Source organism: Elgaria multicarinata, chromosome 14 (genome assembly GCF_023053635.1).
Source record: "Elgaria multicarinata webbii isolate HBS135686 ecotype San Diego chromosome 14, rElgMul1.1.pri, whole genome shotgun sequence".
Lineage (NCBI taxonomy): Eukaryota > Metazoa > Chordata > Lepidosauria > Squamata > Anguidae > Elgaria > Elgaria multicarinata.
This window is the reverse complement of record NC_086184.1, coordinates 30,559,238-30,583,097: the sequence shown is the minus strand read 5'-3', so window position 1 is coordinate 30,583,097 and position 23,860 is coordinate 30,559,238. Positions and strand designations below refer to the sequence as shown.

The window sequence follows — 23,860 nt, the reverse complement described above, 5'->3', positions numbered from 1 at the left end:
GGACATATATCACCCACCTTTGGAAAGGGGGATTAAGCTCTACAAACTAGAATGGAGAGTCTGAGAATAGGCTTTTATTAGGAAGCAGATTTGTGTTTAGATCTTATCATCTGGTAATTTTCTAGTGGAGTTTGAAGCCTGGGAACTGTGCCAGTTTTAGATTTAGAGCTCCATTTACATTGCTGGTCTCACCTGGTTCGAGCTGCATTTACTGAAATACATAGCATGGAGGAAACTGGGCAAAGATGTTCATTTCTTGTAGACTTGGAAAAGTAATTATCCATCATCTTGTCACTTCCCTTTGCTTGGTTTCTTAGGAAGAGCCTTTGACCTTGACAGAATCACAGGGCATTATTTGCAGACTGATGGGCATTTCCTGTTTCCTTGCAAGTAAGGCTCTTCCTTAAAAAAGCAAGTGCAGCTACTGTTTTCCACAGTTTGATTGGGATTTGCGGGGGGTGGGGGGGTTGATGTTGTATGATTTAATTTTATCAGTTGTACTTAGCTTTGGGATTATTTGTAATACAAAGCAGGTTATAAATTAATTAATAGATAAAATAATTGTGGCAAGATGGTCCAACACGGCTTCTCACACACATACACCCCCAGCATTCCAGTGTCCCAATCAAAATCTATCAAGTAAAGGGCATGATACTGGTGGTTCCACTTGGACCTATGGCCTGACTAGAGTCCACCAGGAGAAGAGCCTTTAGTGTGGTGGCCCCCATCCTATGGAGTTCCCTGCCTTAGGAGGTCAGGCAGGCACCAACATTGTGTTGCTTCTGGTGTCTCCTGAAAATATTGTTATTTCAGAAAGCCTTCCCTGAGTGACCAGCCACGGTCTTATCAGAATTCTATTCTTTTCAAAATAGTAATTTTAACATAGTGGGTTTTTTTTTTAATCATCATCATCATCGTCATCGTTGTCATCTTATTTCCTGATCATCGCTCCAAAATCTTGGATGTGGAGCAGTATAAAGTTGTGTCAGGGTTGTTTTTGTTTTGAAATCATATTTATAAACTGCTCAACTATTGACACGCCCTTGGAGCAGTTTACAACCATAAAAAACAAAAACAAAATACAAAACAATACAACCTAAACAATAAATCCAATAAAAACATCAAACTATTAAGCATATTAAAGAGCAATCAGTTGATAATCGGAGCAACAGATGCAAGATTCAGTGCCTGCTGTAAGAGGAAGGTCTTAACACATACACAGAAGATGCTGGCCAGATTGCCCTGGGAAGGCTCTTCCCCCATAACCAGCCCGTTGCACCACTTTAGGTGGTGGCTCCCTAGAGACAAGCCCTCGGAGATTATCTTGGCCATCAGGCAGGGGGACATACGGGAATCAAAGCCTCAACTTAGAGGCATCAAAACCACAAACCTCACTGTCTGACAGTCACAACAACCCCCTCCAATGTAAAAGCTTCCTGATTTTATCCCAGGCAGAATTCCATGAGTTATGCTAGGACCAGCAAGAGAACTCCATGAATCACATGCTTGTGCTCCTCCAGCTCAAATGCCAAACTCTTTAATTCATAAATTGCTGGCAAACACCAGGATTAGGACACTAATTACTTAAGAGGAGAAGAAAAGCAGAGGCACAAGGGTGTACAAGGCTCTCCCACAGTGCTCCTGAATACCACCCTATACAACACTAACCCCTGCAGCTATCACTCACAATGATTGTTTGGCATGTTTAAAGATATCAGGGAGAAAGACAGGCAGCACTGGCAAGCTTGTGTGTACAGAAATGGGGCAGAAGGTGGTGGAACCAGGAGCCATGAAGGGGCACGTGGAACCAGGCCAGGTCCTGTACCTAGAACACAGGAAACTCCCACTCCATTCTAGTCTCTGCCTGGTTTCTTGGTTGTTAGCACACCCTGCCTGTGACTCTTCAGATTTGCATCTACAACCATGAGGGCTAGGACCTTGCCATTCAACACACATAGCTATGCCACACACAATTTTCTCCTTCACGCCAAAATTAATGCCCAAGGAGTGTATCTTATAACATGATTCACACTTCCCAAACTAATACGCAAACTAGAATACACTTCTCTGATCATGAAATTTCCCAATCCGAACAGCATACATTAGGGGAAACTGCATACAAATTGCCTGTAGTGAGGGAAATCGCATACATAAAAGCATACAATCAGAGAACACTGCTTGCAAAAAGTGTGCAAAAATGTGTATATAAAGAGAATTCCACATGAAAATGCATATCATTTTTTGTGGATTTTTAAAATAATAAAAATTAGCATATTGATGCATGAACAGTACAGTACAGGTTGTGCTTCAAAAAATGGGGAACTTGTAGAAAATGAAACAGATACGTCTATCCTTATCTCCCTTGATTCAGACACTAAAAACCAGGAGGCCTAGATAAAGTGTATAAGATTATGGTTGAGACAGAAATGACCACCTTACCGATTGCTGACAGTTGACGCCCAAGCTCCCCTTCTCTCCTCGCACAACTTTCATCAGGCAGTGAAGTGTGCGGCCCTTCCGGTGCAGCCCCGAGCAGTGGTGCTCAATCTCAGTGCGGCAACCAAGGATGATCTCCGGGCTCAGCGAGAAATCCTCCATCAACATGCGCCGGTAATCCAACATTTCGCCCTGGCACTCACTGCTCACCTGCCGACCTGAGGCAAGCCACGGGAGAAACAGGTTATAAGACCTCTGCCTGCACACGGCCAAGGCACTTGTTACAGGTGCAATGGAGTCTCATCAGCATAGTTAAAGCTATTCTGCACTTAAGACTTTACTGAAGGATACAAAAGAAAATAAATTCTCTGCGCACGTCCATATGTTAAGTAACTTGCTCATGCTGCAATGTTTAAAAAGGTGTTTTTTTCCCTCCCTAGCAATTTACGGTTCTTTCAGAATCAGAGTCTTGATAACAAGGAAGGAATGGAAAGCATGAGTCAACTAGGATGCAAGGATAGGGGCAAGGCCACTAGGACCCCTACATGCCTGTCATCCCCTCTGCTATTAGCTTTACAGTTTTCAGTTCTATTTTTAAGCCTCTCCTTACCACAGGGCTGCATTCTTTTATCTCACAAATGATCAGAGGAAGCGAGCGACACAGAAGACTTCAAATTCCAGGCTGCATTAGAGTGTGGATTATAATCAGGACTGTGGGCTTTTCAATATACTGTGCAGGTGGCAGCATTTGCTTCCCTAGAACACCCGTTTTCTTTGTGTCGCAACTTTTGTGCTTCACATGTGTGAGCAGTGACTCAGTCAACTGCTGAAGCCGTGGAGAGGAAAGGCAGGGAGAGAAATGGACCTGGGCAACTCCTCCAAGGAACCAGGAATGGGTCATCCCACTCATATCATTAGTGGCAGAGAGGAAGAGCACCAAAACCTGGACAAGGGATTGCCAAGTTCACACCCTGCCAGATATAAGATGCCAAGTTTGCAGCAAGCAGACAACATCTGCAGAAGAAAACACTGCCTTGGTCCTTAAAGCAGCTTACTTGCCACACCACCAAACCCAGGGCTATTTAAAGAACTCATATGGGCAAGCCCTCCCTATCTCAAGCCACATCAAGAGGAGAGAGATGAACATTATTTAGCATTTGCTTTTCTTTGAAGAGAATACAGACCACGAACATTAACCTCAACACCTTCAGCAAATGACTCAAAAGCTCCCCAGTGTGAAGAATTGAGAATGGGCTGCCACAGGCCAGAGGTAACACAGCAGGCAGGTCTTCCACAGTGCTGCCCAGCTGAGCCAGCATTCGGAGTATGACCCAAGGCAAGCTTCTCCCTTAGTTAAGAAAGGCCTGAAGAGATGGCCTCATGCTTGGAAATAGGAGCCAGGTCTGCTACTCTCACTCTCAACTCTGGCCTCGCCTCCACGAACAGACTTCAGCATGAGGCTTTCGGAAGATGATGTGAAAGACAGAAGCTGCTGTAAAATGAGACTATGTCATTAATGTACATGCTGACTCAAGAGTAATCAGGGCGGTCCAAATTCAATTCCCAAAATACAAAGTGGATTTTAACTCTATTGCCGTTTAAAGTTGAATCCTTCTCTAATACTGACAAGTGACATTTTGTAGATAAATGTCACTGCCTTGACCTCACACATTAACGGAAGAACCCTCAGATGAAACCAAATATAGTGGAACGGTTCGGAAGCACACACTCCACACTCCATTTAAGGAAACAAAACCGATTCCACGGCTCAATGGCAGAGTGCATGCTTTGCATGCAAAAGGGTCCCAGGTTCAAACCCTGCTACCTCCATGCAGTCCTGGGGAGGGTTCTTTTCCGTCTGAAAGGCTGACATAGTATGAGGCCCAACAGCCAGCTCCCAGTGCCCCTGCTAGTAAACCATGCCATCCCCATCTGTCTGCCTGAAAAAAGAAGAGAAGTGGGGAGACTGCACATGCCCTCTCAATGGCTACTTTCTTCTGGTCTGGAAGATCGCATGGCAGGAGTACACCACAGAAAGCAGACCTGATGGTCTCCAGGGAGCTGACAGGAGGTATTCTTCATACAAGTGGACCATTTTGATTCAGCAGCACTAGCATGAGGCCTAGTTCTGATAGAGGTGTGTCTGGGTTATTGCCACTTTAGACTGCAGATAGGGGCTCACATGAAGAACGCGCCTCCATATAGACAAATTCTCTGTACATAGATAACTTATCAGAAAGAAGGATTCCAATCTAGTTTTCGCTTTGACATGCTAATTTTCTATATGTAGCATTCCATCAAGGACACCCCCATCCCAACATGCAGCCTGAAGTGGCACCCATCTTCACAGGTGTCCCACCTCTATGGGGGTTAGGACAATGCCTCCTTATGGATCAGTAAGACAGCATTCAATGGTGCATCTAGCTGAGCTCCTTCAGTCCCTGACCACTTTGCATTGCCTGCCGACATAAGACAAGCTGTCAACTGTCTAGCCCCAGCATTAGCCTCTCCGCAGAAACAAAGATGGGGAGTTGAAACATCCTAGAGCTAGCGGCTGTCTGTGTGTGTGTGTGTGTGTGTGTGTGTGTGTGAGAGAGAGAGAGAGAGAGAGAGAGAGAGAGAGAGAGAAGCGCAGGTCTTACCTCTGTGCACAGCAGATTCCAAACACATGAGGAGGTAGGAGAGTCGCGCCTCCCGGGAGCGAGGAAGGTTCTCTACATTACAACGGTACTTCTTCAGGTCACTTTTGCAGGACTTTGCCAAGGAATAACTGACTTTGTAATCCTGAGCAATCAGTTTTTGTCGGGTTGTCAATGCATCACGACACTGAGGAGAACAAGTGAGATGTCAAGTGATCCGCCACCTCCTGTTAGGGCACATCAATGCACCACTCCTCTGTCACCCAGAGTTTAACTTGGCAAACACCAGACAAGGAGGTGGAAGAGGAAACAGCAACTGGGCCTGAAATTTGGGGAGGGGGGAGCCCTAGCTAGAAATGGAACACACTGGTGCTCGAGTTTAGCATCCAAAGATTACAATTCTTCAGGGCAGATGCTTCATTATTTCTAGAGAAGCCATGACAAGCAAGAAATTGGGGGGGGGGGGCGCTCAGAAAGCAGGACTGCACGGTTCCTGAAACATACCAAGCCACTCACATTGCTTGCCATTTCACCTTGTTCTTTATTTCACACCCACTGCCCAAAAATACAGCAGGAAGTGATGAGGCATCACACCTGGAATCATGGTCAATAGGATGCTTTGTGCTCAAAATCTTATCTCTCAGGGAATGTAGACTTATACTTCAAAGATCAAAAATCTCTAGAAAAAGTAACCTTCTCACCCCACCCCCTTAAGGAAGAGCAGGATTAAGTGACTGCTATCACACAAAACAACCCTGTAGTTTAGAGATGGACTACAGATATGGCTGCCTTGGAAAAAGAAAAAGAAAACCTCTTTGAGTCTATACTCAAGACTTGCACATCCTCTCCCCCACCCCTCAATCTCCCACAGACACTTAAAGGTAAAAGAGGAACTGATAACTCTCAGCTAACATTAGAGTTGCACATTACTTGTTTTCCCAGGCCTTGCATACAGCTCAGGGCACTCGAGAAAAGAGGTTACCAAGAAACAAAAACTTTGGGGTCAAGCGACCCAGTAGCCTTGATCCCACATTTGGCCAGCTGAGTGGAATACTTACCTTTTCACTCATAGCATCTTCAAACTTGTGGTTAAAGAGACACTTGTACACCCTGCCTTCCCCAGCCTGAGTCTGTGAAACAGAAGAACAATAATGGTCACACAGTTCATTTGATGACATGTTATGATTCAGCCAGGATATGTATTTTTAAAAATGTATTTACTCCTTTCTTACATTTATATCCTAGCCAATCTTGAAGGAGCTCAGGTAGAGTATATGCAATTATCCCATGTTACTATAATAAACCCACTAAAAAAAAACCAATGAGGTAGTTTAGGAGGAGACACAATGATTGTCTAAGACAGAGATGGGCAACCTGTTGCCTTCAAGATGTTTTAGACTCCAGCTCCAAGGATTCCTGACTACTAGGCATGCTGACCAGGATGGGAGTTGTCCAAAACACCTGTATGACAAGGCAGGAGCATCCTTGTACAATTGGGAAGGAGGAGGATAAGCAACTCACGTTTTCACAGAAACGTTCCCGATCATCCCGGCAGGCAAAATAGAGGTGCCGGTCCAAATGGAAGTCATCAGAGGAGAGCTCAGCCACACGCAGAATCGCCTTCTTGCACTGCTCCGCGACCTTTATTCGGGGCTCATTCTCTTCCGCCTCCTTCACCAGGCCTTTCTCCAGGCAGGCCACCACCTCTCCTTGAGAATGGGCATCCTGAATGTAGAAAAGGAGGTTAACCAACAGCAGTAAGTGCATGAATTCTTCCACCACTCTTGCTCCAGAAGCATGAAAGTAGTTGAAAGCATCTGGTTCAATTTTATCCATATGCGATGCTGAATCACTACTCCCTATATGCAGGTGAACACATAGGGCAAACTATTCAACTTGGTGGGCATGTTTGGAGCTTGAAGAGGCTTATGGGTGCTCTCACAAAACGGCTGCCATTGGAGGGACTTGGCCATTCATAAAATGGCCAGTCACAAAACTTTCATTTTCGAGAAAGCAAACTGGTGAGACTAAGAGAAAAGCAACCTGCTCAAGTGCCTGTACTCTTAGGCAGAGGTGGTATCTGAGCTCTAAAACACAAAACCACTGTTTTGAATCCAAATAAAGACAATGATGAATGGCAGCCCTTCATTTTGCAGCATGTAAGCCTCCCAGTCAATTCTTTTTTCTTTTTCTTTTTTTTAAAAAAAGAACAAAAAATAAAAAATCAGGAGGCACAGGGAACAGTGATGTGGAGATCCGGGGGGGAAACGGAAAAATGGGGGGGAGAGAAAAAAATTGATTATGGAATGTTTTATTTTAGCTTGATGAATAAAATACTTAAGACAAGGTGTTCATATATTTACTTCTCCAAATGATTTCTAAAAACTATGTACAGTATCAGATTATTACAATTTCTGTGCACTGAGGACAAGCAAGTCCTAGGTTGCAAACTGAGGCTACAACTGTCAAATGCAAGAGCTAGATGTATTTCTGCCTCTACAGAGCAGCAGAGACTGAAACTGATAGTGATGGCTATAGCTCAGAAAATCAGTCTGATTAAATTTCATGCATTAAATTTTGGTCCTCCGTTTTTTCTCAGTTCTTTTTATGGGAATGGGTGCTTTATGTCTGCTTGACATTGTGGAGGCCTGGCGGAGACATAAATAATTTTCTTTGTTACTAATGCTGATGGTTTATTTGTTTTTAAAATTGTTTTTTGCCTGCTCCTCACAGACTGGCAAAACCAAAAGAGCTTCATTACAGTTCAGGAGTTTGTAGTTCCATTTGTTACAAAAAAAAGTAGAATTTAATTTAAAAAACTAAATTCAATTTGCAATAATTGCTTGAATACACTGTACTTTTAATATACCAAAAGTGATTTTATGCCAAACCACCTTGGACATAATTACATTTTATGCTCCTAAAGTAACAAAGTGACTTTCAATCTGTAAAAAGTGCTAATATTGCATTTTTTTCAATTCTTCTGAAAATTTCCGTTTCCCCTCCCCCTCCACCAGAAAAAAACCCGTTTTTTTCCCATGGCGTCAAAATTTCTGGAAATTTTACATCTCTAACAGGGAGGCATGAAAGGCGTCTGTGGGCACATCAGGTCCCATGGCACCACATTGGAGTCCAGCCATTAGCATGTCTCAGTGGAACACCTGAGCCTGAAAGAGCTCAGCAGCCTCAATCTGAGGGCACCCTCAGCTTAATAAAGGCTAATAGAGCCTTCCCAGGATGTCCTTCCAGAAGACAAGTTGGACTCACTCCTGAAACATTTTTCAGCCAAACACTGGTACAAAATCATAGGAATTATTCTCTCCCCTCCCCTCCCATTTAATGGACTTGGAATCAGCAACATTTCGGAACAGATTACCTTTTCTCCGGGTCGAATGCTGCCACACTTCAGGAGGTTAATATCAGCCCTGCAGAGATCCATGAAGCCACAAATCAGGCGGAAATCACTGAAAATTATGGCTGTCATTTTGGTGATGTACTGGTGACACTGGTACTCGGTGATGTTTCCTCTGTGATCTACCAAGCAGGACACCAAGTAACCTTTTCCAATAGGCTCATCAGCACATTCTTTGATCTGTCCAGGAAGATCCATGACAAAAACAAGTCTGTATATTATTTGGCATTTGTGGAGGAATTTATTTACTGCCTTCCCAGTTTTTGACATTCAGGGTCTGTTTCTCTTTCTCCATATAGAGAGACTATGTGAAAACCCTTATGCAAATTTTACAAAAAGGGGCTGAAATCGATATAAGAACCAACTACAGAACTCCTAAAAGTAGCTGAAGTGCCCCCCCCCCCTACTGATCTCACTCTGAAGAGCAAAGATGCAATCACCAGGAGGACGATTAGAGCAAAGATTAAGGTATATTTGTTGGAATCTCCAGACAAAAGATGGCTCCCAAGGACAGATAGGCAACAGGCTGAGAATCCAGGAGTTTCAAATATAGCCAAGACATTGAAAACCACCTTAAATTTAATCCACTACTCTTCAGGCACCATGTATTTTTTTTAAAAAAACACATGACAGCAATAACACACTCCAATAACAAAAAAACATAATCCGTTTTCTGAAAAACCTGCAAGTGACACAGCAGTATTGCTGTTAACTTTAGTATTAACATTTATATAGCACCTTATTTGCTAAAAAGTCATCAAGGCAGTATACAACAATATAAAACCATAAAACCTTAACACAATAAAAACAAGAACATTAAACCCCTAAAAGTATTAAAACTACATAATTTAATAGGCTAAATTAAAAAGATGTGTCTTCACATCCTTTCTAAAAGCAAAGAGAGTGAAAGACACCATGGTTTTGAGGGAGTGCATTTCATGGTTTGGGAGCAACACAAAAAAAGCCCTTCCATGCATGCTTGAAAAATGGGCCTCTACAGGGAAAGGTGCTCGCAAAAGGGCCTCTACTGCAGATCTTAATACTCAGGAAGGTTCATAACAAGATAGACAAACACTTATAGAGCCGGGCAAACCCTTAGATAGCCAGGTCATAAGCCGTTTAGGGCTTTAAAGGTTAAAACCAACCTTGAATTGAGCCTGGAAAACAGTTGCAGGTCTTTCATGAGAGATGTAATATGAGCCCAATACAAGGCACCAGTAATAGCCTAGCTGCCTCTGGGCACTCTTCAGGGGTAGTCCCATGTAGAGCACATTGCAGTGCTTTAAACACAATGCAATCAAGGCATGGATAATTGTTGCCAAGTCAGACTGACTCTGGAAGGTCAAGGACTGGCATTCCAAGCATAACTGTGCAAACACACTCCGACAGCATACTGGGTCAAGGAGCACTGCCAAGCTATGAACTCGATCTTTCAGGGGAAGCGGAACACCTTGTGGAACAGGTTGAAAATCTCCACGTCAGACCAACAACACCTCCATCTTGTCTGGGTTTAACCTCAGCTTATTCAACATCAACAGTTACACTTGGAGTGCTGTTATTAAACCCAGGCAACAAGGTTCAGGAGTTTTGAAAGTTTCATTGCTGTTAAGTGACAAAGAGCAGTAAAGGTGGGTGTTGTGGCGTTACACCCCACAAGTTAGTTCCCTAAAGCATGTCTGGGCAGGGCCAGTACTGCCATAAAGGCAGCTCAGGCGGCAGCCTAGAGCGCCAAGGTAAGGGGGGCGCCGAACAGCGCGCCTGGAAGCCACTCTCCCACAGTGGCTCTGAGAGGGCAGGTTCCGGCCACGACGTTCCGAAGCCGCCCGCCCGCCCCACCACCCCAGTGTCCTGGTTTCGAAGCCAGGAGCAGCTTCCGGCCAGGCGCTGGCTTCGAAGCCAGGACGCTGGGGTGGGGGAGCAAGCGGGTGACTTTGGAATGGTGCGCCCGGCCGGAAGCCACTCTGGAAGAGCGGCTTCCGGGTGCGCCTTTCTGAAGCCGGCTGCCCCCCCCCCAGCGTCCTCACTTCACTTTGGCTGGGCGGGTGAGATGGCGCCCCGTGCCCAGGTACGATGGGGGGAAGGGGGGCAGCTCACCTGCCTAGGGCGCAAAATAGTCTGGCACTGGCCCTGTGTCTGGGAATTGGTAAGTCTGTGGTGCTTAGAATGTCGACCTGAGTGGGTGGAGTTAGAATGTCTTGGGAGGTGGGGAGGAGTGATATACAAGGGAATGACTGAGGGGATTGTGAGCTCTCTGTGTGTTAGCTCTTGGTGTGTAGTGTGTACTTGGGTTCTGGAGAATTTGAGGTTCAGTGTAGAGAGTGGTGTCTTTTGAGAGTGGTGTGCTGATAGTCAGTTGGTGTATATTAATCAATACTGATAATAAAGAAAGTTCAGGAGTGAATGTGTGAGAGAAAGGAAAGTGTGTATGAGAAGAGTGAAAGGACTGGATGAGAGGTTTTAAAAAGTTTTTTTTTAACTGTTTTATTATGAAACAAAGCGTGTGAACTTTTAAAATAAAATTTGAATCAATTTGTTTTAACTACCACAAAAATCCCACGTGTCTGTTTGGCAATTATCATCTGCAGTTATTTACATTCAATACCCACTCTGACAATAATTCACCTCAGTACATATAATTCACAGCGCTTTAATTTATTACTGAAATCCTTCCAATTTAACCCCTTTCTCCACATAGTTTGGAGAAAGGCAGTGGTTGTCCCTCGCCTCAGGCTCCTCAAGTGGTGGGGCTTAACTTGAGCAGGGAGTGTCCACGGCCAGGCCTGTTGTTCAGAATCTGTGTCGTGGCAGGTGTCATCAGCATCTTGATGGCACCTTACTCCAAAGCTCTGAGTGACCTCACCCAGCCATTTCATGTAAATATTAAACAACAGAACAAGTGAGTGCTTAGGCAGGGTAATGAACGGGAAGGCCAACAAACAGCCTCAGGCCAAGCAAGATGGAGGTACTGTTTGTTTGTGGTTCAACTGTCTGGTTAAGTCGTGTTCAGAAGAGGTTGCACTCCCTTAAAGGATCAGGTTCATAGTCAGAAGGTTCTCCTGTACACTTCAGTTAGTCCAGAACAGGGCAGCCAGACTTAACTGGGACTGGCCAGTACAACCACATTACGCCAATACTTTGCTGTCTACACTGGCTCCCCATCCATTTCTAGACCTAATTCATGGGTTTCTAATTTCCCTGTACACTGACCAGAAAGCTTTGGTCATTGGTCAGTCTAGATAAGCAATGAATGTTTTGCAGGTCCCACTTGTTTAAGATTAAGTGTGTTAACGTGAACTGAAAAGCTCGTCTTCCACAACAAGGTAGATACACATTCTGGGGGTCTCATTCGAGTCAGCAATGTTTATTTCTGCATTAACACACACACCCAGAAAGTCACCAAAGTATATTTGTTTATAGTCATCCAACACAAATCATTAAATTATTTAAAAGTATACAATTTCATACTTCATAGAACATTCTGCGTACATTTGGACTTTAAACAGTTAAGAGAGACTATCTGGCGAATAAAGTTGTCAAGTCCTCAACCTTCCCAGTAAAGACTAAATTAGTAAGTTTGATGTTAATATATTCCATATTCATCTCAACTGACTACCAAATTGTAGAGTTTCCATCTTTTCATTTGGCTTCAATTTCAATTCCCAGGGTAGCTAAATTAATAATCGGTTTCATGTCTCTTGTTATCACCATCACCTTTTTAATAAGTCCCAAAACTGCTAAAGTATCTATTGATAATGAACACTCAACTGAGATATTCACGAATTTTGAAAGAATGCACAATGGAGACTAGTAGGTGTTCTTTGAATTATTTGTGAAAGGCACCTCAAATACCATGACTCTAGTTTTGAAACACCTTAAACACAAGACCTCCTGGCCTGGAGCAGTTCACTGAAATTAGAGTGGGCTTGTTTCTGTGGGTCCCAAGTGCTCAGGCCAATGGAGACATTCACCATCAACTCACAACCAGCTCAATTTCTTCAGCACATACAGCAAAAGCAGCAGCTGACAAGGATCCCCATCCGAAGTGAATAGAGTCACAATGGCCAGAGCACAGGTCACAGAAATTCCTCATACAGTTCTCAATTACCAGGTGAAAATTAAGCCACTACGAGGATAGCAAACAGATCCAAAGAGACCTGTTCTCTGGCCTAAGGAAAAATCTCACCCTTAACAACAGGGGTAGTCAAGTGTTGACTGGAATGGGAAGCAAAAGGAAAGGTGCCCCATAAAGAACAGCTCAGATCAACGTGCTCTCAGAAAGGACAAGTCTAAAAATCAAACTCTTCCTGGAGCCCAAGTACCTGTCAATCAATAAAGGCCATGTCTAGGTTCCCTGAGAGGGCATGGACAGGTTGGTGGCTTTTAATTACTGGCTGTGAACTGAGCCACCATGGAAGATTCACAGCACTATCTTTTTCTTCTCTTTCTTGGGCAAGATCAGCAAACTTGCCAACAGGGTTTGGACACCCCTAAATTTTTTTAACACAAAGTTGCAGCCGTTAAATGATCTGAAGCACTCTGGGTTTATAAATGAAACCAAAGACAGGGGAAGGCTTATCTTGTTGTTCAATAGAGACCTTGAAGGCACAGAGTACGGCATGAGCTGCTTCTTGTTACACAGATATTGGAGAAATCCGGCCTTTATTAGTTCCTGAAAACATGTTCAGGTTGCTGAGAAGAAGCTCTGTTTCAACACCACCCCTCACTATACTATACTACACTACACTACACTACACACTATTCCCCTATTTGGGGAGTGCTCTGAGGGAAGCCATGTTCTCACGCCTGGTGACTTAAATGTACTGAGTTCAGATAGCATTGGAGGCACTCTTTAGATAAAGGTAAAAACGCAATTTTATACTAGTCACATCCAGTAATGATGAAGAAATCTATCTGCATCACGCAGCATCCTTATCCTAGTGAGAAGACTTCGAGCTGGCTTTAAAAAAAGCTGAGCCCACAGGCCAAGTTAAGAGATGAATTTCCAGTGGTGAACTGAACCAGCAAGACAGTAAAGTGGAGGTAGTAGTGCTGTTTGCCAAGCTCAGCAACCTTCTTAACTGAACTTTGAAAGAATTATCTATCTAGATTCTAGAAAATGCCTAGGACTATGAGATATAAAATATCCTTAATAAAGAATTAGTTGCAAATTATCTCCAAAATAAGATTTTGAAAGGTTCTATTAAAAATAAATCAAGTACTTGCAGCCTTAGGACAGTAACCAGGATTCATAAGCTACATAAGTTATTAAAAATTAACTTAGAGGCCAAGAATCTGCCCCTGTGGTTTCCCATATGTGTAAGTCTCAAATCAACCCTCCACTTTTCTCACAGATGTCCATTAGTGGACTCTGGTCCACAAGAGCTTAAACCATAATACATTTGCAAGTCCTTAAGGTGCTATAAAGACTCCCATTGCTGCCTACAACAGACATATGTCTTTTTGCAACTGCTTCTTGCTTAAATACAGATGTCTACCCAGTTGCACAATGACAAACTCTGCCAGCCCAACCATTAATAAGTAACTTTTTCTTGCAAGGACATTTATACCTTCTCAAAACTGAGTCTGCACTCAGAAGAAGGGAGCAGAGTTTCCAACAATTACTGCTTAAAAATAAATGCAAAAGTGACTGCAGACATACTGCCCTTGCAGAAGGTTCAATAAAATAGTGCCAGGTAGATGTCAACACAATCATCACTTGAAATTAGATTAAAACAAAAAATCCTAAATGTATCTGAACATTTCTATAACTGTGGCAGAAACAGCAACTTCAATTTTTAATGGCCTTGCCTTCAACATTTTCACCATGCTTTCAAAATATTAGGCAAGCATCTAAAAACATCAAAAACTAATTCTCACTGAAGCGTTCAAGGTGTCAAGAGGACCATATCACAGACAGTGGACTGATTGTTTCTCCATAAAAACTAACATGCCCAGGAGATACCAGTAAGGAAACTCTTTGTAAGAGAAGCATTCAAAGCAGCCCACTCAAAGGCTTACAACCACTACCATGAAAAATACACAATAGACAACTGTTAGGGAAGATGAAAGCTCCTTCAACAACTTTGACACAACCAGGATTCATGATGCATCTTGGCTGGATGGGGAGAAAGCATGCTAGAGTGCAGTGGTTCCCAATTGGGGGTCTGTGTAACCCACCCAGGGGGTCCATGGCACCATTCACGTATTCACCATTCATTTCTGGAGTCCACTGACGACGAATTCCTATCAGAAGTAAAACATACCATCACTGAGCACCTGCGTGATTTAGCCACTAGCTTCAGAGATTACTTCCCTGCACCTAATCCCGAAAACTCATGGATAAGAAATCCTTTTGAATGTGGTGATGTACAACTAACAACTCTATCTGCGGAAGAGCAAGATGCACCTGTTGACGTGATTTGTGATGGTTCATTGAAATCATTTTTCAAAGAATATAGACTGGACCAATTCTCGGTGAAGGTTTTTCCTGATTATAAGAAGTTAGGTGAAAAAGCTTTGAAACATCTAGTTCCTTTTTGTTCCACATATCTTTGTGAACAAACATTTTCGACATTTTGTTATATGAAGAACAAGCATAGAAATCAGCTCGATGTTGATCCAGATTTGAGATTAAAAGTAGGAAATATTGAACCGGATGTGGAAGGGATTGGTCAGGACGAAAAGAGCATGATTTCTCCCATCACATTTAGGTTTAGTAGCTGCTAGACATGTCACAATTTGTTCAATTGTAAACTAGACGTTAGTATTAAATTCATCTTTATATTCCTAACTAAATCATTGTCATTTTTGTGTGGTAATATCACAAATTTTATGGTCTGTTTTTAGTATACCTAAAATCCTTTGCTTATTAGGGGCTACTCCTTATTTTCTCCAAAAAATTGCTTCGCACAGGTAACTACCATAGAGATAACAAAATTTTCAAAAGTAGGGGGTCCATGGCTTGGCATTTGGAAAACAAGGGGTCTGCAGTACTTAGCTAATTGGGAACCACCGTGCTAGTGTACTAATATGCCATCAATATGTGCTGGGGCCAAGCTGCAAATCCCGATTAAGCTTGCTGGCAGACATTTCATTCCTTTGGAACCTTTCCATGAGCAGCTTTAAGCATACTGCAATTTCATGCTCCCCATCTTCCCACACTTTTTAAAAAATCCATACTATTGCACTTTCTAGTACAATGATTTTCAAATTTTAGGGGAAACTATGAGGCTCCCTGGAAGATTAGGGGCATGTTCTAGGGCACCTTTCTCAAACTGGTGTCCTCCAGATGCATTAGATTACAACTCCAAGCATTCGCCAGCCAGCAATGCTAGTTATGGGATGATGGGAATTGGAGTCCAACTCATATGAATGGCACCAGATTGGGAAGGCTGTTCTAGGGTGTGCTCTAAGTTCACACAGAATTGCAGTGAGGCTCAAGCGGGATGGCCAGTGCTTTGTGGAAACTGATGCACTGCATATTGCTCCAGCACCCTCTGTTGAGTGTAGCATTTTCATAGCAGATATGTCAGGGTACTTTGGCAGTCAATGTGGAAAGGGTTCCCTCAAGGAGGGGAAGTTCGGGGCAAAAAAATCTCATTCTATTGGAATGTTTAAAGCCTATAAGACTCCTTAAAAGCCCACTTTAACAGCAATGTAAATTTAGCATTTGACCAGTTTTGTGACTGGCAATCAATAAAAGTTGTCTACTGTGTGCAACTGGTGTTACTAATCCAACTGGAGTTTTACAGAATCATTCACTGGATGACTTAACACACTGCCTCTCTGCATCATTAACCACATGTTGCATAAAGCATTAAAATTCCATTAAAATCCTGCATCTTCTTCTTTGCATTTATATGCTTTTACATAAGATTTATAGCGCAACACTTAGAAAAGTGAAAACACTGTTCGTGTAAAAAAATGGATGTTAATTTTGCTGCATTAAGTAACCATTTCCCTACTGAAAAATAGGCTACAAACTGCATGAATATGAAGACCTATGATCTGAACAGAAATACAATCTGTAGTCAACTGTTCCACTGTCAAATAAGTGTGTGGGGGGGAGGGAGATTACAAAATTATTAGAACAAAAGAACAAAGAGAATTATTCTAACTACAAAGCAAAAAATGTTTACTAAAAGACTCCAGTCCCTTCCAGAATTTCACAATCCTCTAAGCCAGATCATACGGACATTCCTCTTTCTTCAGCAAATGCAATGGACACTGTGGTAGTCCTGCGCACTTGATTAGTGCCATGTGAAGAAGGCTGCTTTGTGTGCACAATTCACACACTTCCTCCTAAATCCGGTCTTCCTGTTACTAAGTGCCAGCAGATACAAGCATACAGTCAACAGAAGCTAGGCCATGTGCCTTAAGGAGGAAGGGAGAGAGTAGAAGTTCCTCACACGTTGCAGGGCAGGGGTATGTTTGTAAATGAGGGGTATGTGACCAGAACTCTTACAAATCTAGGAAGCAAATGGGCCCTCACTCAATGACTCCATGATGCAATAAGAAAGTAGATCAACATAAGGGTGGTCAACATAAGGGTGACTATATGAAAAAAATGACAATATTTGAATATGATCAAATAAGGCATTTATTTGTTTGTTTGTTTGTTTATTTATTTATTAAATTTATATACCGCCCCATAGCTGAAACTATGTAGTCAATTCCTAGCATACACACTTACAGAGACACTTGCTGCATTTCACATTCATGCAGGTCTCTATTACTGTAAGTCAACTGGAGTATCTGGTCATCAGTTCACGCCACTTACTACGAAGTGAAACTTTCACAAACATGTGGCATCAACTTCCACTCCTGAAAACTAACTCAAAAAGTTCCCTACTCATAGGGCCTGTTCAGATGACACCATTAACCCTGCTGATAAATGGTTTTTGGTTAAGCAGCAGGGTTTAAGGTGTCACGTTTTTCGAGTGATACATGCAATTTAAAGGGCTGTGTAATGAATCCGGCCCTTTTTACTACCCAAAGGCATGTCTCCAATACAACCCTGTCCAGAATCCAGCCCTTGTGTTGTACAATTACTCCCAGACCAGGCAGACACTCCCAAAATGGCAGCAAGCTCAGGATGGCACCGCAGCGCCTTCTGTGTAAACAAATCTGCTGGCATAACTCCTAGCCGGTGAGAGGGTGGGGATCAATACTCCTGAACAGCATTACAGCCAGAGGACAAGGTGATCACAAGCGTCAAGAGCCACATTACAGCAGAAGCTGATCTAAAATGGCAGGGCACAAGTGTAGCACAAGAGCTGGTGGGATACGGGGCAGAGCATTTGGAGGACTCATGTGCTCGTCTAACAGGTTTGTGGTTGGCATGTGGTTAAGGATATTGGGACCCAGACAGGGTTTACGGTGTCGTGTGCGACCATATGTCTTGCAGTTAGTGCTAACCGCAGGGAAACATCGTTAAGCTAACCACAGAATCCTCAGTGTCATCTAAACGGTCCCATACAATGGGAATTAAATATACAAAGCTTTGTTGGTTAGCTAGATATATTTGTTCTTCTAAGATGACCCATTCCCTGGGATTCCTTTCCAAGTCTTCCCACCAGTGCAAGTGCTGCCTTGAAGCAAGAGAGAAGGAAAGCCACAGGCAACACTGACTTGCTCTTAGACGAAAAGTGCTCAGAACAGCCTCAGCGGAGCAATATTAAGAGAAGCTTTTTACTGGAAAAAGCATCAGTGTGCTAATGACCTGAAGGCAAACACTTTCAGCAATGATACAAGCAATTATGGATTCATCAAAGGCTGATGCTCTTCAAGTAAACATAACATTCTGCCACTTTTTACCCTAAAACCTGTGAGTAGAATAAGCTATACTCAAGTATATTATATCCAGTTAACACATCACCTTAAAACTACCTTTTGTAGGATGAATTTATCAGATGCTGGAGAACAACAATTCTAGACTTTTTCCTAAACCCTGAAACATATTCAGGTTAAGGATTTACATTTACTTACACCAGTAACCAAGTCTGAAGAGCATTAGCAATTTAAATGGTACTGCACATTCTAGTTTAGAATTGTAGGGATGGTCCATCCATTCTACTGAAATTATAGTATACCAACAACATATATCAATCATAACTCAATCAAGCTGCTTTGCAGATTCTGATTTTCAGCTACTCACTGGGTTGACTCCTCCCCTCAACTGCAATGGATGATTTAATTATTTATTAGCAGATTATTATTTCCAATATTTGTTTTTTCTATCCTTCTTCAATTCTTTTTTTTTAAAAAAAGTCTATGCCTTTTATCACTTGTCAAAGCTCCCTAGAGAAATATGTATAATCCTCACTACAACTGTTGAGGAGCTCAAGCTGGAGGAACTTATCCTGCTGTTCTTTGATCATCAATTGTGATGAGATAGGCTGTTGCTTTCCACAATAAACCATTTTGCCATTTATTTTTCCCATGTCTTAGTAACATCTGGATTAGTGTGCTGAAGTGTGTTGTAGGTGAGACTGCCTTGAAAAGATAATCAGAAACTCCAGTTCTGTAAAGACTCAAATAGCTGTGGAATTGACTGGATCATACCTTGCCAGTACTGAAACAATGCCCTGGTTTCCTATCTTTTTCCAAGCACAAAATAATCTTTAAGGACCTTTCCTGCTTGGGACCAGGACACCTGAAGGATTACCTATTCCCATATAAATCTGTTTGCATATTATGGTCTTCATCCAAGAGCCTTCTCTGGGTACTAAGGCAGGTAACAACCAGACAGAGAGCCTTCTTTGTGGGAGTCCCCTATTTATGGAATGTTCTCCTTAGAGACCTCTCTACTGCTTTCATTGTTAAGTTGTAGGTGTCCAGCAAATACCTTTTTATTTGCCCAAGCCTACCCATGAATAGTGAATTTGTTTTACTTGTTACTTGCCATTTATTTACTGCCTTATCTTGTTTTACACTGTTTTATTTGCGGCTGAACTGGCTTGTGTATCTTTCTTTTTATGTTGTTTTGATTTTTACAAAATTGTTGTAATCTGATTGATTTATGCTGTGAATTGCCTTGAAAGCTAAATTATTATTATTATTATTATTATTTATTTATATAGCACCATCAATGTACATGGTGCTGTACAGAGTAAAACAGTAAATAGCAAGACTCTGCCGCATAGGCTTACAATCTAATAAAATCATAGTAAAACAATAAGGAGGGGAAGAGAATGCAAACAGGTACAGGGTAGGGTAAGCAGGCACTGGGTAGGGAAAAACTAACAGTAGAAAGTAACAGTAGAAGTCTGCACAACATCAAGTTTTAAAAGCTTTAGGAAAAAGAAAAGTTTTTAGTTGAGCTTTAAAAGCTGTGGTTGAACTTGTAGTTCTCAAATGTTCTGGAAGAGCGTTCCAGGCGTAAGGGGCAGCAGACGAAAATGGACGAAGCCGAGCAAGGGAAGTAGAGGCCCTTGGGCAGGCGAGAAACATGGCATCAGAGGAGCGAAGAGCACGAGCGGGGCAATAGTGTGAGAGGAGAGAGGAGAGATAGGAAGGAGCTAGACCGTGAAAAGCTTTGAAGGTTAACAGGAGAAGTTTATATTGGATTCTGAAGTGAATTGGAAGCCAATGAAGAGATTTCAGAAGCGGAGTAACATGGTCGGAGCGGCGAGCCAAGAAGATGATCTTTGCGGCAGAGTGGTGAACAGAAACCAACGGACTGATGTGAGAAGAAGGAAGGCCAGAGAGAAGAAGGTTGCAGTAGTCCAACCGTGAAATAACCAGTGCATGAACAAGCGTCTTGGCAGAAGAGACAGACAAAAATGATCGAATCCTGGCAATATTATACAGGAAAAATCGACAAGATTTAGCTACTGCCTCAATATGAGGAATAAAGGAGAGCGAGGAGTCGAAGATAAAGCCAAGGCTACGAGCTTCCTTGACCGGAGTAAGCGTAACATCATTGACAGTAAGAGAGAATGAGAGATGAGGAGAAGGTTTAGGAGGAAAAACAAGCAATTCAGTCTTTGCCATGTTAAGCTTCAAGCGACGATGAAGCAGCCAAGCTGAGATATCTGAAAGACATGCCGAGATACGATCGTGAACATCAGGAGAAAGTTCCGGAGATGACAGATATAGTTGTGTATCATCGGCGTACAGATGATATTGGAGGCCATGAGATTGAATAAGCTTGCCCAAGGGCAACATGTATAAGGAAAACAACAACGGGCCAAGCACCGAGCCTTGCGGAACCCCTACTGAAAGGGGAAAGGAGGAAGACGAGCTGCCATTAGCCAACACGCTGAAAGAGCGACCCGCTAGATAGGAGGCAAACCAGTTATAGACAGAGCCACAAAATCCAAGGTCATGAAGGGAATCTAAGAGAAGATCATGATCAACCGTGTCAAAGGCTGCAGTTAGATCAAGGAGAATAAGAACGGAATAATGGCCTTTAGACTTGGCAGTAAGGAGATCATTGGTGATCTTAGTAAGGGCTGTTTCGGTGGAATGCAGAGGACGGAATCCAGATTGAAATGGATCCAAAGCAGAGTTACTAGAAAGAAAGTCAAGACAGCGAGAGTAGACCGCACGCTCCAGGATCTTTGAAACAAACGGCAACAAAGAGACAGGTCGGTAGTTAGATAGAGATAGCCTATCAAGAGTAGGTTTCTTGAGAATGGGAGAGACTGTAGCATGTTTAAAAGCAGAAGGAAATGAACCAGAGGACAGAGAAAGATTAATAATATGTAGCAAGGAAGGGAGGATAGCAGGAATAAGATTAATAAAGACGCGAGAAGGAATCGGATCACGAGAACAAGTGGAAGGCTTCGAAGAGCGCAGTATTGTAGACAGTTCATCCGCAGAGACCGAAGAAAACGCAGAGAAATTTGCAGGAGGAGCTGACAGATGAGGAACAGGAACTGGAAGAGGAGCAGAGCTGGCCAGATCAGAGCGGATAGTTTGGATTTTAGCATTGAAAAAAGAGGCAAAGTTATTAGCAGACAGAGAGGCGGGGAGAGATGGCGGATTAGGCTTCAGAAGAGAATTGAAGGACGCAAAGAGCCGCTGAGGATGCCTAGCATTTGATTGGATCAGCGTTGAGTAGTACTGCTGTTTGGCCAGTGAGATGGCAGAAGAGAAAGAGGAGAGTACAAATTTGTAATGGACAAAGTCTGCCCGGTCCCTGGTCTTACGCCAAAGGCGTTCAGCTGCCCGGGAACAAGAGCGAAGGTAGTGGAGGGAAGAGGTGAGCCACGGTTGGGGTTGAGAAGGGCGAGCTATCCGAGTTGTAGATGGAGCAAGATTATCAAGAGTTGAAGATAAGGAGGAATTAAAGAAGGAGACAGCTGAGTCCAAGGAGACAGCCGAACAGACAGAAGGAAGGGAGGAGGCTAGAGACAGGGAAAAAGCCTCATAATTGATAGATTGCAAGTCACGACAAGAGCGAGAAGCGGGACGTGAAGGAGGAGGATTATGAGTAATATTGAAAGAAACTAGGTGATGATCTGACAGCGGAAAGTGAGCAGTAGAAAAGTCCAACACAGAGCAATTCCGAGTGAGAACAAGATCCAGACAGTGTCCAAGGGAATGTGTGGGTGCATCAGACCAAAGCTTAAGATCATAAGAGGAAGATAATGAGCGAAATCGTAGAGCTGCAGCATCTTGAGGGTCATCCACATGAATGTTGAAATCACCCAGGATAAGAGTAGGACAGTTGTCAGAGAGGAAAAAGGACAGCCACGAATCAAAATCAGAGATAAATTTTGAGGACGAGCCTGGGGGGCGGTACAGAACTGCAACCCGCAGTCGCAGTGGAGCGAAGAGCCTCACCACATGTACCTCAAAGGAGGAGAAGCAATGTGAAGGTGGAATGGAAAGAGGCTGGAACTGGCACAAACTAGATAATAAAAGACCCACACCACCACCCCGACCCTCTGGGCGACTAGTGTGAGAGAAAGAGAGTCCTCCAAGAGAGAGGGCAGCAGAGATGGCAGTATCATGGGCAGGAAGCCAGGTTTCAGTAAGAGCAAGGAGGTGGAGAGACCTAGAGATAAACAAGTCCTGGATGACAGGGGCCTTAGAAGCAAGAGAGCGACAGTTCCATAAGGAACACGAAAAAGGCAGCTGAGAAGAGGGGAGACACCGGATAGGAACTAAGTTAGGAGAGACGAGATTGGAACGAGCCATAAGGAACAGATATGAGGAGAAAAGAACTGAGAGGAGACAATGAGAAGATCGTGACCTGAATCAGAAAGTGGCAGCGACCGGACCGTGGCTGGGGTTTTTCCTCCAGAGTAGAGGATCCGCTTGACCGGCTTCGCCCCACGGCTGAGAGCCACAGGCCGAGAGCCCTTGTGCTCTCGCCCTTCGGCTCGCGCCTCCAGCAAAATGGAGGCTTGAAGTACCTGAAAAGGAGGGGGGGAGGAGCAGAAGCTGCAATTCAAACAGAACAATGGCAGTTAGTCAATGTTGCTCAATGGCTTCTCAGAGAGCTAAGTTGCTTCTCCTCTTCAAGTTGCAAACTGCAGCAAATGAAGTAAAGGGGAATTATAAATGCTGGGAATAAATAGTAAATAAAAAGCATACCCACCTTCCTATTAATGGAAGTGTCCATGGCTGTGTACTCAAAATTTAAATATAAAAGCCCTACTAATCAGTACTTATTAAAATATTAACTAATCCCGACCACAAAGCCAAAATCAACTTCAAAGCACCATCTATAATATTCTCTCTCTCTCTCTCACACACACACACACCCTAAGTCTTTGGCAAATAATGCATTCTTTACCTCACAAACATTCCATAGACTAGGCCTCACCACAGAAAATGCCCCATCCATGGTTATTAACCCCTTCTAAACTCCAGAAAAGATGTCAACCAAAGATTCAAAACAATAACCTCAGCAGAAGGGCAGATTCATATAGGAGAAGGAGGTCCTTCAGAAACCACAATCCAAAGGCATCAATGGGTTTAAGGTCAAAAGCAGCATTTTGAATTCCACTAGAAGTCAATGTAGTTTCAACGCCAAAGAAATAATATTGTCTGAAGAGTGCCAGTTATTAAATAACTGAGTTGCTGTTTTCCCAACCGTTGCAATTTGAGCAGTGTTCATAGATTGCCAATGTAAAGCATATTACAATAAACTAACTTGGATATTACTATGGTATGGATAACAATGGCAAAGTCTATAATTGGATCAGGATGCTGCTGGCAAAATAGAAGAAAAGTGAGAAAAAAGGAGAAAAAATGCCTCAATGATTCTTAATCGGAGAGCGACGTTCCCAATGAGGTTGCCAAAGTGGTAGACGAAAGAGAAATGAGGGATTAGGTGGTAATGCATTAGGACATGCGCAGTAGATTGTGGGCAAAGGGTTCCTGCCTAAAACGCCTTAGCTAGAGAAGTTTCCCAAAA

The 23,860-nt window shown here is 43.0% G+C and overlaps 1 protein-coding gene across 3 annotated transcripts in view; it reads right to left on the bottom strand.

Moving 5' to 3' along the window:
* The window catches only part of GLG1 (golgi glycoprotein 1), an 88,751-nt gene that overhangs the window by 27,491 nt on the left and 37,400 nt on the right, over nt 1-23,860 (bottom strand). For all 3 annotated transcript variants that reach the window (XR_010026140.1, XM_063141339.1, XM_063141340.1), the window contains exons 4-8: nt 8,452-8,667; nt 6,597-6,800; nt 6,134-6,205; nt 5,079-5,262; nt 2,440-2,654 (exon numbers count right to left, since the gene is read on the bottom strand). Coding sequence is in view for 2 of the 3 variants with exons in the window: in XM_063141339.1 (XP_062997409.1) it covers nt 2,440-2,654; nt 5,079-5,262; nt 6,134-6,205; nt 6,597-6,800; nt 8,452-8,667 (891 nt within the window). In the remaining variant the exon portion in view is untranslated. The remainder of the gene's footprint in view (nt 1-2,439; nt 2,655-5,078; nt 5,263-6,133; nt 6,206-6,596; nt 6,801-8,451; nt 8,668-23,860) is intronic.